Here is a 16,262-nt window from a genome sequence, read left to right on the forward strand (position 1 = left end):
AGTGGTTAACAAATCTGACTAGGAACCATGAGGTTGAGGGTTCGATCCCTGCCCTTGCTCAGTGGGTTAAGGACCTGGCATTGCCGTGAGCTGTGGTGTGGGTCACTGATGCAGCTCAGATCCCGAATTGCTGTGGCTCTGGCGTAGGCCGGCAGCTACAGCTTCAATTAGACCCCTAGCCTGGGAACCTCCATATGCCGCAGGAGCGGCCCTGGCAAAAAGACAAAAAAAAAAAAAAAAAAAAAAAAGCCAAGGTAAAATTATCATTGCTTTCTAAGCTATTCATTGAGATTGTGTTGCTTCACTTAATTTAAGAACAATCTCACTGGGAGTTCCTGCCGTGGCTCAGCAGTAAGGAACCTGACTTGTATCCATGAGGATGTGGGTTCAATCCCTGGCCTCACTCAGTGGATTAAGGGTCCGGTGTTGCTGTGAGCTATGCTGTGGGCTGCAGATGAGGTTCAGATCTGGTATTGCCGTGGCTGTGGCATAGACCAGCAACTGCAGCTCCAATTTGACCCCTAGCCTGCCTGGGAGCTTCCATATGCCACGGGTGTGGCCCTAAAAAGACAAAAATAAATAAATAAATAAACAGCCTCACAGGATACTTCTAACTTGGGGCTTAGCTTTGCAATCATTATCTCATCTCAAACAGAATGACCATGATTCCATTTACCTACTTTGAGAAAACCTAGGATTTTAGCTCCTTCACATTCAGGTTCACGGAAGCCTGTCAGTGAAAAGTAAAACCAAACCAAGCATCATTACCTCACGACATCTGCGTCTCTTCTGTCTGTGCCTCAGGCCACATAGGCTGAAACCAGCAGTGTCTCCTACTCTAAGGCCTTGGCTTTCACAACCCATTGGCCCCAACAAAATGATTTACTTTTTTAAAGTTTGCCTTCTGATCACTACTGCTCCTGCAAATAATTTGTGTGCCGTGCGTGTCCGCTGCAGGCGCAGAGGTGTGTTACTGGAAGCCCCTGGGAAGCTCCACACTACAGCGCACAGGTCAGGTGGAACACAGGGCAGAGGTCAGAGGTTACCTGTGGCTTTCTTCACGCTGTTTCGAGGCCGAGTGGGGGTGGGGCGGGGAGTCTTGGGGGCGTCTCTGGGACCTTCTTGGCAGTCTCCCCCCCTGAAGCCAGGGCAGCACCTCCATTCCAACTGTGTCACCGTCTTGAACCTGGTGACATATCTGGGTCTGAGGCTCACACGATACCTGCCAGAGAACAAGGTGGCATCTCGCTTTACTGGCTGCTGTTGCAAACACCTCCCCACTCACACCCCGGCCCTCCTGGCCTGGGACCCGAATGAAGAGGATCTTGGTTACTGGTCCCCAGGGTGACCCCTCCTTCCTCCATCTCTTCCATTCACCTGCCCCCAGCCTCCCTCCCGCTAAAGGCTGGAGACACAGCTCGCAAGAACTTGGCCCGAAACTCCCGTTGGACATGGATGTTTTTTACAAACTGGACTTTTGTTTTACTCGCAAACTTCTGTTCTACAATTCGCTGCTCTGTGGATATTTTTTCTGGGTAAGTCAGGGCCATTTGATTTGTGTTTCTTTTTTTTTTCCTTTTTGGCTGCCCTCACGACGCACGGAAGTTCCCAAGCCAGGGACTGAATCCAGGCTGCAGCTGCAACCTACGCCACAGCTGTGGCAATACAGGACCCTTAACCCACTGTGCCCAGCCAGGGATGGAAGCCATGCTGCTGCAGAGACAATGCCAGGTCCTTAACCCACTGTACTACAGTGGGAACTCCCTGGCTTGTGTTTTAGAGAGATCCCCACAGCCCCATGTACTGATCTCAGCACCTTCCCTCTCAGCACTGGCAGAGGGACAGCGAGCCGCTGGAGCTGACACCTCACATTATTTGTATTCTGATCTTTGTAAAAAGATGCCTGGTCCATACAGCCCATGACAGAGAAAAGGAAGCAGACATGGAACCATTCAAAAAACCCCTATTAAAGTGCACATTACACAAATGAATCACTTTGCTGTACAGTAGAAATGAACACAAATGCTATAAGTCAACTACACTTTGATAAAATTTTTAAAAACAAAAATAATAAAGCACATATTACCTGATACACCTGCCTATCATACAGAGACCCGACAACAAGTTGGGAAGTCCTTCAGCCCCAGAGCTGGGCTTGGCCCAGAACAGAGAGGGACCATCCAGAGCCCATGGGTGCTCAGAGGGACAGCTAGGAGCTCCCCTGTCCCCCGGTAGTCCCTGCTCAGGGAGCAGAAGAAAGCCGGCTCCTCATCCCCCAACACCCCCACCACAGCCTTCTATTTCTGAATGGGAACCACGGCTCTCTTGAACCTCTTGCACTAGCAGCTGGCCTTCCTTTTGGGAGCCCACCACCGAAAGAAATGGGCTTTGTCTCCCATCTCCAGGGGTGCTATGTACTGCTGTGGGGGGGATCTAGGGGAGACCAGCTGCAGGGGGGCCTCTTGCTGGCCAAGCGACTCCATTGCAGCCTCGTGGCAGGTAGAGTTCAAAATTATTCTCCTAAGGAGTTCCCGTGCTGTAGCTCAGCAGAAAGGAATCTGACTAGCATCCACGAGGACGCAGGTTCAATTCCTGCCCTCATTCCGTGGGTTAAGGATCTGGCACTGCCATGAGCTGTGGTGTAGACTGTAGACGAGGCTCAGATCCTGTTTTGCTGTGGTTGGGGTGTAGGCCAACAGCTGTAGCTCTGATTCGACCCCTAGCCTGGGAACCTCCATATGCCTCGGGTGCAGCTCTAAAAAGATGAAGAAAAGTTACACTCTTGAGAAAATTACAAATGGCTAAAAGTAACCGCCTTCTGACATCCACCCTGAGGATGGTTCAAACCACGACACCTAAAACCTCCCCCGCCAGGAACGTCTCCACCACTGGGACTGGCCAGACGATGCTTCGGAATCCCAGCAGAGCCTGCTGACAGTGCTGCCCAGCCTAAGTGCCTTGCTGGCCCATCCCCCTGGTCTTTCAGGGCAGGGACTTGTGAAAAGCCACCCCTGCCTGGGTCCCGGCCTCAGAGGCTCTGATTTAATCATCCGAGGCAGGCTGGGTGTGCAGATCTTGAGTAGCTTGGGTGGGAGCTTTTTTAAGGAAAACTGATGAGAAAGCCCAATAAGCAAAACAGAAAAGAACAGCTGCTCCAGGGGTGGGGGGCAAAGCAGATGCAAGACTTCCCTCTTGGGCCCTTCATTCTCTCATTCCCGCCACGGCCCCCATCAAGGCCCCAATATACACGTTCTCTCCTTTTCTCAAGTGAGAAAACAGGGTCTTAGAGAGGTGAAGTGACTTCTCCCAGCTCCAGTGGTCAGTGAGGGCCAAAGCTGGACTTTTTTTTTTTTTTTGTCTTTTCTAGGGCCACACCTGCAGCATATGGAGGTTCCCAGGCCAGGGGTCTAATCAGAGCTGTAGCCGCCAGCCTACGCCAGAGCCACAGCAATTCGGGATCTGAGCTGCTTCTGCAACCTACACCACAGCTCACAGCAACGCCAGATCCTTAACCCACTGAGCAAGGCCAGGGACCGAACCCGAAACCTCATGGTTCCTAGTTAGATTCGTTAACCACTGAGCCACGACAGGAATTCCCGAAGCTGGACTTTAACCCACGTCCCCCCCCCCCGTACCCACATGGCCCTCCCAGAGCCCAGAAAAAGCCAGACTAACATACACACAACTCTATATAACATAAGTAAACAACAAAGACCTACTGTATACATAGCACAGGGAACTATACTTAATATCTTGTAATACATTTATAACAGAAAAAAATCTGAAAAAGAACATATGTATATGTATAACTGAACCACACCACTGTACACTTGAAGCTAACACAACATTGGAAATGAACTAAAATTTTAAAATAAAAGAAAATAAATTTTAAAAAGAAAGAAAAAGCCAGTCTATCTCTGGCAATTGCCATAAACTGAAGCGACCCCTCCCCCACCTCCCACCCACCACCCCCCAGGGAAGTTCCAGAAGGCCCCACAAGCTGGGTAAGAAGGTAGCCTGAGTATCTAATTCGATCCACATTTGTGCCAGCCCTCAGCCCTCCAGCGTCTTGCCTACCCAAAGCATCCTCTGTGTGGTCCCAGAAACTATAGGCAAAGAAAGAAAAATTCCACCTCGTTTTGCATGCTCGAGCACAGCCTAATGTTGGAAAAATGTGTAATCTCAGAAAAACGTGGTCCCTCTGAGCATTTAGGATTGAATGTGAAAATATGTTTGCTCTGGAGTTTTGTTGGTGCCAGGAGACGACGGCCCACATGAAACCCTTCAGGACGCGGCTGAGGCTGGCGGGGGTCGGGGACCCATGGCTCCGATGCTAGTAGATGAGGGACCCCCACCCCACCCTGGCCCTTAGCCCCTCACCGCCCAGCCGGGTGTAAGAACCTTCTCGCTTTTCCAAGGCACTTCATCCTTTTCGCTGAGGGTGGTATGACTTTGGAGCCAGCTCATAACTTAGGAAAGCTCCCTGGAGCGACGGACGCCTTCCTCTCCACACCCCGCCCCCCGGCACCTCCACCGCCATCGCCACAGGGTTTCTGGTTTCAATGGCCCGCATGTTGACCAAGTTTCCAGCCCCTCTTGCAGACGCGGTGACAGCTGAAAGCCATCAGGGGCCACCACTGCCATGGGAAAGCTCACTGCCACCTCCCTGCACATGAGGAGGACACGATACCTGAGCGGCCTGCGGGTCCTCAGACCTCAGTTTGGGGGTGCAATGGGGAAGGCAGGGGTGCTGGGGGAGGCAGGGGTGCCGTGGGGGAGGCAGGGGGTGTTGGGCCCCACAGCCCTACTGGGAGATTCCCACAGAAATGGGATTGCCCTTCCATGGGGGTAGCCAGGGGCTCCCCAGAGGATGGGGGGAACTGGGTAGTACTCCCAGGCCTTCCCCCATCACCCTGGTGCTGCGGGACAGTAACCTGGCTAGGGAGCTTTTATAAAGGCCCAGGCCTTTACCCTTAAAATTCTAATGTCACTGTTCTGGGAGGGGGTGCCCAGACACATGTACCTTTCAAAAACTCTTCACACAATTGCCAAGAGCAGGCAGAGCTGAGAAGTGAACCCCAGGCCCAGACACCCTGGGGGCCGACAACCAGGCAGTGGATGAATGGAGCCAAGCCCCTGGGCCTGGGTTTATGGAGACAATGGGTGGATACTTACTGACTCAGCGGAGGGCACCCGGTGCGGGGGCGGGGCTAAGGGGGTGGGGGTAGGAGTGGGCAAGGGACAGAGTCACTGCAGGGTGGGGCTGCAGTCTTGGCTCCTATTCCAGTCTCCGGACCAACAGAAACAGCATCCTGTCCTTCGGGGGCGCGCGGCGGGGGAAGCCCCAGCCAGCTGCCTCAGGCACCCTGAGGGCCCAGGGGTGGTGGCAACCAGCTGCCTCCCAGCCCTGCCCACTCTCCCCCCATTCTCCCTGCCCCCTGCTCTCCTTCTGAAGCCCTTCTGGGATGTTTTGGGGTGAAACAAGGGCTCACTATTTTTACAAGATTAGTCACCATATCAAGGCACCAGATGGGCCCAGGAGATGCTAATGAGAAGGAAGTTGGAAGAAAAGGACTGGAGAAGCTGAATCGGAGCTCAGGGACTATATGACTAAAAGTGTCACACAGAATGACAAGTGACTACACCTCCATTTTATGTCACCCCCACGAAGACACCTTCCTACCTGCGGAGGTGAGACCACCCGTCACCTGCTTCCGTTCACACCTGTGTTTGCTCATCCAGCCTTCATCCTCCCCAAGGGTCGTGGGCCCTGGGAGGGCAGGAAGCCTGTTGGTTTTGTCCTCTACGAATCCCTGCACTCAACACAGTGTCTGTCCTACTGTGCTTAATAACTGAGCTTAATAATCAGCTTCAGTGGTCAGCGAGGGCCAAAGCTGGACTTTTTTTTTTTTGTCTTTTCTAGGGCCACACCCGCAGCACATGGAGGTTCCCAGGCTAGGGGTCTAATCGGAGCTGTAGCCGCCGGCCTACGCCACAGCCACAGCAACGCAGGATCCGAGCCACATCTGCAACCTACCACCAGTAACCAATAACTGATCGATCAAACAATTAATTAATGACACTAGGTCTACTTCTGACAAGTCCACTGTCCCTATTAAAAACCCTGCAGGGAAATGTAAATGGGTACAATCACTATGGAGAACAGTATGAAGGTTCCTCAGAAAACTAAATAAAGAACTACCATATGACCCAGTAATCGCACTCCTGGGCATCTATTCAGACAAAAACACAGTTCAAAGAGATACATGTACCCCTATGTTCATAGCAGCACTATTCACTATAGCAAAGACATGGAAGCAACCTAACTGTCCATCAACAGATGAATGAATTAAGAAGATGTGGTATATATACACAATGGAATACTACTCAGCCTTAAAAAATAGCAAAATAGGAGTTCTTGTCATAGCTCAGTGGTTAACAAATCTGACTAGCATCCATGAGGACGAAGGTTCAATCCCTGGCCTTGCTCAGTGGGTTAAGGATCTGGCATTGCTGTGAGCTATGTTGTAGGTTGCAGACACGGCTCGGATCCTGTGTTGCTGTGGCTGTGGCAAAGGCCAATGGCTACAGCTCCGATTCGACCCCTAGCCTAGGAACCTCCATATGCTGCGGGTGCAGACCTAAAAAGCCAAAAAAAAAAAAAAAAAAAAAGTCCATTTGCAGCAACATGGATGCAACTAGAGATTCTTAGGCTAAGTCAGGTAAGTCACAAAGAGAAAGACAGGAGTTCTCATTGTGGCTCAGTGGTTAAAGAATCCGACTAGGAACCTTGAGGTTGCAGGTTTGATCCCCAGCCTTGGGTTAAGGATCCAGTGTTGCCATGAGCTGTGGTGTAGGTTGCAGATGCGGCCCAAGAAATGGCAAAAAAAGACCCAAAAAAATAAATAAATAAAATAAAATAAAATAAAAAAAGAAGAAGAAAAAGAAAGACAAATACCGTATGATATCACTTATGTGTGGGCTCGCTCTAACATATGGCACAAATGAACCTGTCCACAAAACAGAAACAGACTCGCAGACATAGAGGACAGACTTATGGTTGCCCAGGGGGAGGGGGAAGGGAGTGGGATGGACTGGGAGTTTGGGGTTAGTAGATGCAAACTATTACATTTAGAATGGATGAGCAATGAGGTCATTCCCTGTGACACAGGGAACTTTATCCAGTCTCCTGGGATAGAACATGATGGAAGGTATTATGAGAAAAGAATGTCTATATACGTATGCCTGGGTCACTTTGCTGTACAGCAGAAATTGGCAGATTGCAAATCAGCTATAATTAAAAATTAAAATTAAAAAAAGAAAAGATGAACTGAGGCATAAAAAAAAAAAAAAACCACGGTGATCCCCAGGTCTAACCCCACAGATGTAGAGTCCTCAATCCTTCTAGAACCAACTCAAGCTCCAGAATCCAGTTATGAGAACAGGACAAGACTCCCATTTCAGGAGGTGACCCAGTGCTGGGCTGTCCCATGAGACCGCCATTAACCAGGGGAGCTGTTTCAAGGTAAACCGATTACAATGAAATCAAACTGAACACTGAGTTCCGCAGTCACACTATCCACACAGGCTTTACAGCCACAGTGGCCACAGCATTCAGTCACCAACATGAACATCTCCGGCATCACGGGAAGTTCTTGGACGGGGCTGGCTGAGAGTCACGAGACGGTCCAGGGATCAGTGAGGGGCTCACATCTGTCTGCTCCTCTCATTTCTCCTCCTGCATCCCTGCCTCTGCCAGGAGACCGCTTCTCTGAAATCACCACGTGTCACTGGCAGAGGACCATCTAGACAGCAGTTCCACATGGCGAGGATCCTTTGCCTGCATTTAGTATTTACCTGGATTTTATTTGAACACTGCACAAATCGAAAGCCCAGCGGGGCCCCTGGGGTCCCTCCCTTGACTGGGATTTCTCCCAAGAACACACTTTCTAGCAAACTCCTCTCCCTCTTCCAGTTCTTGGCTCCAAAGAACCTGGAGCCAAGCCTCGTTGCTTCACTCTGCATGTGTGGTTCTGCACAGGCTCAAGGAGGAGGGGATAGAGAATGAAGGAGAGGCTCTTTCCTCCCTGGCAGGGAGCCCCCCCCGCCTGGGGAAACACCGCCTCCCGAGGGACAAGGAAAAGCCACTCACAAGGGGAGAAGCCGTGCCCCAGAGTTGCCGAACGGCCACCAGGGCACACTTGGTTGTCTGGCGTTCAGCTGCTGCTCCAAGTTTCCCAGACAGCAGTTCGGTCCAGTCACAATAATTCCTTTTTTTTTTTTTTTAACTGTAATAAAGTACACATTACATAAAATGTACCATCCTACCCATTTTAAACAGTATGGTTCAGTAGCATGACGTACACACAGAGTGTTGTGCAAACATCACCCCCACCCATATCTGTAACTTTTCTATCACCCCAAGCTGAAACTCTGCACCCACATTAAACACCAGCTCCCTGGGGTTCCTGTTATGGCTCAGCCAGATAAGTACCAGTATCTCTGAGGATGCGGGTTTGATCCCTGGCTTCCATCAGCGGGTTAAGAATCCAGTGTTGCCATGAGCTGCAGTGTCGGTTGCAGACGAGCCTCAGTTCTGGCTGGTAGCTGCAACTTTGATGCCACCCCTAGCCTGGGAACATGCATGTGCTGCCTGTGCGGCCCTAAAAAGGGCAAAAAACAAACATCCCACCAACTCCCCACCCCTGCCTCCCCCAAGCCCTGGCAACCACCATTCAACTTCTGTCTCTATGAATCTGACCGCTCGAGGTACCTCATATAAGTAGAATCACAGAGGATTTGTCCCTCTGTGACTGGCTTATGTCACTTAGCATATAAGTTCCTTGCAGGAGAGAGGGGGAAAAAAACCCTCTCCTCTACCCTGTTAAGATTTATTCCTGGGGCCTGTGAATTAAACTAACAAAAGACACATTAACAGGAGAAAAGACGTACAGATTTTACTGATATTAATATTTTTACGTGCACAGAGGACAGGACAGGAGTGAAAACAAAGCAACTAGATCAGAAGCTTATGTACTGTTTTAACAAAGGGTGATCAACTGTGGAGAAATGACCAAAGAGAGTTTTGGCTTCAAGGGGCAAAAACTGGGACTGTGGCTAGGAAATACATGGGGGAAACTAGCAGACCGTGAGGGCTATTTTAGTAAAGGTTTGTTTCTGCAAACTCCTCTCAGTGGGGGCTCTTGGTCTCTGGGGATAAGGGTCCAGGGGATGCACGAAGCTCACACCCTGCTTTTAGGCATCAACAGAGAGAACAGAAAAGGTTTCTGGTCTCTGCAGTTTCTCAGTGGCCTTCCGTTGAAAGTGTTTGATATGGCAAAGTGGCATGTTTTGAGATGGCATGTCCTGATCCCTTTCATCTCAGCTGCATCCATCCTGCAGCCTGCATCAAAACCTCCTTTTTATCCAGGTACTCACTTTTACAAAGTTTGGTCTCAGTGTTCTAATTTAGAAGTTGACAAGACAGTGAACTGGTTTTCTAGGAACTGCTTGTGACAAATTTTTCCTTTCTTTTCTGTGGTCCTATCAATCAACAAATAAGTGAGCTTATCATGGGAGTAACATTTTGCCAAAAGTATTTACTATACAGTGGGGGCTATAAACTTTGAAGCTGGAAGGGACTTCAGAACTTCCTGAAGGAAAAATGCTTCTGTCCCCGCAGAAGAGACTCTTGCATCTGAATCCACTGTGTCTTACTGACCATCAGAAGACTGGCCGTTTGAAACTTTGCGCATCTACAAAGACGATCTGAGGAGGTGACTCTGAGCCCCAAGGTCTCTTCCTTTCAGCACTGTCTTTCCACATTCTGAACAAGTCTCCCCACACAAGACAAAGTCGAGCAACTAGAGGGCCCTCTTCCAGGTTAAAGCACATCACAGCACAAATCAGAATTCTCATCCGCCCCCGCCTCACACACAGCACACAAAAGTTCCTGGGCAGGGATTGAACCTGCGCCACAGCAATAACCAGAGCCCTGGCAGTGACAACACTGGATCCTTAACCCACTGAGCCACCAGGGAACTCCTCTCTTTTCTTTTTATGCTACATTACACATTTTATAAATTAGATTCCTGGAGAAATTAATAACATGGAAGGAAAGAAACATTCAATATTTTACTTGACTCCTTAAGCCGATCCATCTAAGTTTTAAAAGCCAGAACTCGGGCAAATGTATTTCTGAAATGCAGGATGTATCTAAATGGTGAGCCCTGATCAAAATCAGATTATAATACAGCTTTATACATTTTTTAAAATAACAGATCCTAGGAGTTCCCATCATGGCTCAGTGGTTAACGAATCCGACAAGGAACCACGAAGTTGCGGGTTCGATCCCTGGCCTTGCTCAGTGGGTTAAGGATCCGGCATTGCCGTGAGCTGTGGTGTAGGTTACAGACACGGCTGGGATCCCGTGTTGCTGTGGCCCTGGTGTAGGCCGGCACCTACAGCTCCGATACGATCCCTAGCCTGGGAACCTCCATATGCTGCGGCAGCAGCCCAAGAAATGGCAAAAGGACCAAAAAAATAAATAAATAAACGAAAAATTAACAGATCCTAGACCAAGGCAACAAGTTCAAAATGAAAGCGTACATGTAGGAGGGTGTCGGTCTCCCAGTACAAGGGAGGTGTTTGCTGGAAAAACCACAGCTAGAAGCTGCTTAGGTTTCTGTTTCTTCTTGAATTAATTTCCTTATGTACTTAGGCAAGTTAGCGTCCAAACCCTAACACCCTCTGGACCTCTCCGTCATTTGCTCTGATCATACAGCATAATAAGTTGAAGTTTTCCCCACAATTTGTCATCACCCTCCTTAACCTGAGGACAGAAAAAAATTCTACAATCCTAAGAGAAAGGCAATGAAAGGAAAGGACAGCAGCCCAGCTGCAAGGCTCAGTCCCAACTCAGCTGCCCTAGACAGTGAAGTGACATCTTCAGATTTACTCTAAGAACGTTGGGGACTGAGAGCAAACAGGCTTTGCTAAAAATGATATCATCTTCAAGGGTAGGGCCCGCCCAGCAACATAAAACACAGCATCTGCCTGTTCCAGGGAGTCCATATGCTTAGTTTTAACTTCCTCGCTTGGGGAAATGCGGGACAGGACTCACGTCTATAGTGGTGGGGGGGGGAGTGTGGGGTCCCCTGGGGTCCAAGCAACCACCCCCCTCACTGGAGGGCTGCCTGATCCAGACGAACAAGGCCTGCATTCCCCAAAGCATTCTTAAGGGGCAGGGCCAGCGCTGCCGCAGGCTTTTCCCTGCTACGATCTATACGATGCTGCTTCCCAAACTCACATTGTGTTTCCTCACCCCTGAAGTTAGACTCACAGACCACCCTCGCCCCCTCGTTCCCCTAAGTCCTCATCCTGTGTCCCTACGGTGTGGCCCCAAGAACATCTGCTGCCTCAGCCTCGGGCCTGATGCTCGCAAGTGTGACTTCCCGTGGTCTGGGGATCCAAACCTTTCTTCTCAGAGCCACCGAATAACTCGCTTTTAATGACTTCCTCTTTTTTAAGAGGAAAAATTATTTCCTCAAATTCTCCTCCAAAAGTCACTGTCATTTCGAAATCCCTTTGCCGGGTGTCCCTTGACTCAATTTGCAACGTCCATCCCTCCCTCCGGTCACTCTGTGCTTTCTCTTCTTTCTCAACTTCCACATCCGTCAGCCGCGCTTCAACAGGCAGCCAGGGTTCCCAGAACAGTCAGCCCTCGGTATCCGCGAGTTCCGCATCTGTGGGTTCCGCCAACCTCAGATTGAAAATGTTCACGGAGAAAAAAAATTCCAGAAAGTTCCAAAAAGCAGAACGAATTTGTCACGCACATAGCAACTGTGTATTCACACAGCCTCCACAACTGTACTGGGTATTTTAAGGAACCTAGAGACGATTTAACCTATTCGCGGAGGACCTGCAGAGGTTATATGCAAATATTACGCCATGTAATGGAAGGGACTTGAGCATCTGTGGATCTTTGTATCCACCGGCAGTCCTGGAACCAAATCCCTGTGGATTCCGAGGGATAACTGCATTGCTTTTCCATGCAAAAAGGGAATCGGCTATGCTATCCCATCTGAAATCAGTTTTGAAATTTTGTTTTATTGTTGTTGCTATTGCTACTACTATCATTATCAGGTTTTTTTATTTTATGATTTTTCTTTTTTCCATTATAGTTGATTTACTGTGTTCCGTCAACTTCTGTACAGCAAAGTGACCCAGTGATACATACGTATACATTCTTTTTCTCACATTATCCTCCATCATGTTCCATCACAAGCCACTAGATATAGTTCCCTTTGCTATAGCAGGATTTCATTGCTTATCCACTCCAAATGCACAAGTTTGCATCTATTAAGTTTTGAACCTTTGGATGAAGCTCTTAAACAGGCCACACCTGAAACTTGGGGGAAGCCTCTTGGAAGCTTAGAAAATCCTAAGACAGTAGGAGTTTCTCTGCAGACATAAAAACATTTTCTTCTTTTGGGCCAATTCATTCTCAGTTAAAAAAAATAATTTGGGAATTGAAAACACAAGAACACTTGTATTTCTTTTCTAATTTATGACCACACTGAGGGGAGGTGGGGGGGGGAAGGACCAAAATGTTATAAGCTAGTTTCATATTTCACGCGTTGTCCAGGCGAACCCAGCATTACCGTCTGTTTTTTAACCCACACTTAACACAACAAGGCAGAGACATTTACTTTTGCCTGGACTCTGCTACGAAGGAGCTTGGCTGCACGACCCAGCCCACCTCCAGGCCTGCAGGTGGGGACAAGTACTGGGGAAAGAGCTGTTTAGAAAGATAAAAAGAAGAATTTCACTTATTTACTTTTAAATAGAAAGGGGTGGTAGAGGCCGTGGAGGAAGGACTTTTCTCCCAGATGACTTGGAGTGGCCAATGGACTTTTAAGGTTGGTAATACCTGCCTTGTGGGTTAAGCCATTGCCTTCACTGAATCCTCCTGCACTCGGCGGAACTGGATTTTTCTTAAAGAACGTGAAGGTATGATTTCCATAACTTGGCCAAACCCGTGTGGTCCTGAGAAAACCATCACAGGACCCAGATACTCAGGGTCTGCAGACAATACAGCCTAGGAACTGTCCCAATCTAGAGGGAAGGTTGTGGGCGGCACAGTTCTTGTAAATTGTAAATTGAGGGGGGAGGGAGACCAACATACAGACTTTGAGTTAAGGGGCCCAACTGACATAAGTTTAAAATATATGTAGCTTTATATCTCTTTAAAATAATTTTTTAAGAAAAATTACATAGATTTCATTATTTCATTTATTTATTTTTTTGTCTTTTGTCTTTTTAGAGCCGCACCCGTGGCATATGGAGATTCCCAGGCTAGGGGTTGAATCGGAGCTGTAGCCACCAGCCTACACCACAGCCACAGCAACACCAGATCCAAGCCACATCTTCAACCTACACCACAGCTCACAGCAATGACAGATCCTTAACCCACTGAGCGAGGCCAGGGATCGAACCCACAACCTCATGGTTCCTAGTTGGATTCATTTCCAGTGCACCATTACAGGAATTCCTATTTTGTTTATTTAAAAGAAAGAAGATCTATGGTTTGGAATTCCTGCTGTGGCTCATCAGGTTAAGAACCTAATTAGTATCCATGAGGATGCAGGTTCGACCCCCGGCCTTGATCCGCATTGTCATGAGCTGTAGGTCTCAGAAGAGGCTCATATCCCACGTTGCTGTGGCTGTGGTGTAAGCTGGCAACTGGAGCGCTGATTTGACTCCTAGCATGGGAACTCCCATATGCTGAGGGTGCAGCCCTAAAAAGTTAAAAAAAAAAAAAAAAAAGAATATTAAAAAAATCTATGGTATGAGGATCAGTTCTCACCCTCCTAAATAAGAGGGGGCTTAAGCTGGCCCACTACCCAAAGACTGTTCGCTTCCATCATGTTTTGCATAAAATACACGAGCAAGCATAGTATTTTCAAAGAAGTCTAAAAGTGATCTTTAGGACGTTCTCTTATGGAGCAGTGGGTTAAGGATCTGGCATTGTCGCTGCAGTGGCTGGAGGGTCTGATCCCCAGCCCGGGAACTTTTACACGCCATGGATACAGCCAAAAAAGAAAGAAAGAAAAAAGAAAAAAAAACTGATATTTAAAATCCTTCTCTATTATTTTCAGTACTTAACTTTCTCAAAGTGCCCTTTTGTTTTGGTCACGGTAACCTGCCAATTATACCAAATTATTCTTTTGTGTAACATGAACCCTCCCAAAATCAAAGCTGTATCATACCACACACAGAATCCATGTATGCTTACACCGAGGTATGCTTACACTAAGAGGACCAGTTTAAAAATCTAAATGATAACACACAGCATTACTTTGGTTGATTTAACTGGAATCTACATCACACGCCCTCATTTTAGCTGCAAGCCACCAAGTTTTCATTCATCATTAATAATCATTTTCGAAGACCACATACGTATGCCACAATTTCCACTTCAAAAACACAAGCCATTTGGAGTTCCCGTTGTGGCTCAGTGGTTAATGAATCCAACTAGGAACCATGAGGTTGCAGGTTCGATCCCTGGCCTTGCTCAGTGGGTTAAGGATCCAGCGTTGCCATGAGCTGTGGTGTAGGTCGCAGACACGGCTCGGATCCCATGTTGCTATGGCTCTGGCGTAGGCCAGCGGCTACAGCTCCAATTTGACCCCTAGCCTGGGAACTCCATATGCCACTGGAGCGGCCCCAGAAAAGGCAAAAAGACAAAAACAAAAAAACAAAACAAACAAAAAAAACCCCACAAGCCATGACATATCAAAGGGGTGACTCCAGTAAACCCAGACATTTACATTTTCCTACTGGTTTTCTCTAAATCTTTTGTTCCTTCTACTTTCCCTCTGTCGCAAAACTCATAAACTGGCATCCACACTTCACCTGCTTGGAGTGATTTCTCAGGACTCCCTGAGATGCTGTCTCTCAGGCTTAAGTCTTAATTTCACCCCAAATAAAACTTTACTCTCAAAAAAAAAAAAAAAAACCAAAACCAAAAAATACCAAGCCATGGACCATTATTCAAACTTATGGTCTCCATGCCTGAAACCTGAAAACCAAACTTGGCACATGTGATTTTTAACAACAGGAGGAAAAGCAAGCTAAAACTTTCCTCTCCCAAGAATGAATCCTCATGTCCACTATGGACTTTGGGTGAGGATGATGATGCGTTAGTGTGGGTCCACAGCCATGACAAAGGCACAGTTCCAGTGGGGATATTGATGAGGGAGGCTGTGCATGTGGGGGATGGGGCTACATGAGAAATCTTTGAGCCTTTCCTTCAGTTTTTCTATGTACCTTAAACTGCTTCAAAAATTATGGTCTTAATTTTTTTTTCTTTAGGGCCACACCCACGGCTCATGGAGGTTCCCAGGCTAGAGGTCGAGCACCACAACTCACAGCAGTGCCAGATCCTTAACCCACTAAGAGAGGCCAGGGATCGAACCCGCAACCTCACGGTTCCTAGTCGGATTTGTTTCCACCGCGTCACAATGGGAACTCCACAGTCTTAATTTTTAAAAAATAAAACAATTCACCTGTTTTCTCTTTTACCCATTCAGTTAATAAACATCCTCCGGGTGCCAAACAGGGGGACCCCAGGTACCACACTACAGCTTTTCTTGACTCACCAGTATCTACGATGGAGCAACCACACTTCTCTGGAGCCCGTATACTCCTCTCGTCCATAGTAACAGTCCTTGGTCGAGGACCAGCTCAGCCAAGACCAGTTACATCAGACAGGATCCATATTTACCATAAAGCAAAAACCTTCAACAAGACTAAAACTATGGGCTTCTATAATAATAGATTCAATTGCCCACATGAGGGATTAGAGTTGATTCCTGATCAACAAAGGTGAATAACAAGGTCCCGATCGTCCTGTGGACAAAGACCACCTGCCATAACGTCTAAGCCAAGTCCATGGAATCCACCTTCCTGCACAAGGTGCAGCCCTTTTTATCCACAGCACTGACAACAGACTAAGATGCTCAGAGACAGCCCTTCACCCCCAGCCCAGGAGAGCTCCTGCGCATGAAGCACCAACAAGCAGTCACCTGGTTGTTCCCTCTCTGTCACTGCTCATCCCTCCGCCAGCAGACCCTCTTTTCCCACCAGACCTGCCTCAGCTCCACCATGCACCAGGGCCAGGCTCTCAATAGGGACCCTCCTGCTGTCCTCCAATCCCCACCTATCTCCCCTGTTTCGAACCCATTTTGCACAAATTGCCA

General features: G+C 48.2%; 1 protein-coding gene across 1 annotated transcript in view; it reads right to left on the reverse strand.

The window, feature by feature from the left end:
• Nucleotides 1-16,262, reverse strand: part of EMILIN2 (elastin microfibril interfacer 2) — a 56,273-nt gene that overhangs the window by 26,668 nt on the left and 13,343 nt on the right. Inside the window, exon 3 of the mRNA XM_021096135.2 lies at nucleotides 1,047-1,222. Coding sequence (XP_020951794.1) covers nucleotides 1,047-1,222 — 176 coding nt within the window. The remainder of the gene's footprint in view (nucleotides 1-1,046; nucleotides 1,223-16,262) is intronic.

The sequence above is a fragment of the Sus scrofa genome, chromosome 6 (assembly GCF_054392235.1).
Source record: "Sus scrofa isolate SSC_HxYL_T2T_F1_AM1 chromosome 6, Sscrofa_HxYL_maternal_Yorkshire_Landrace_v2.0, whole genome shotgun sequence".
NCBI lineage: Eukaryota > Metazoa > Chordata > Mammalia > Artiodactyla > Suidae > Sus > Sus scrofa.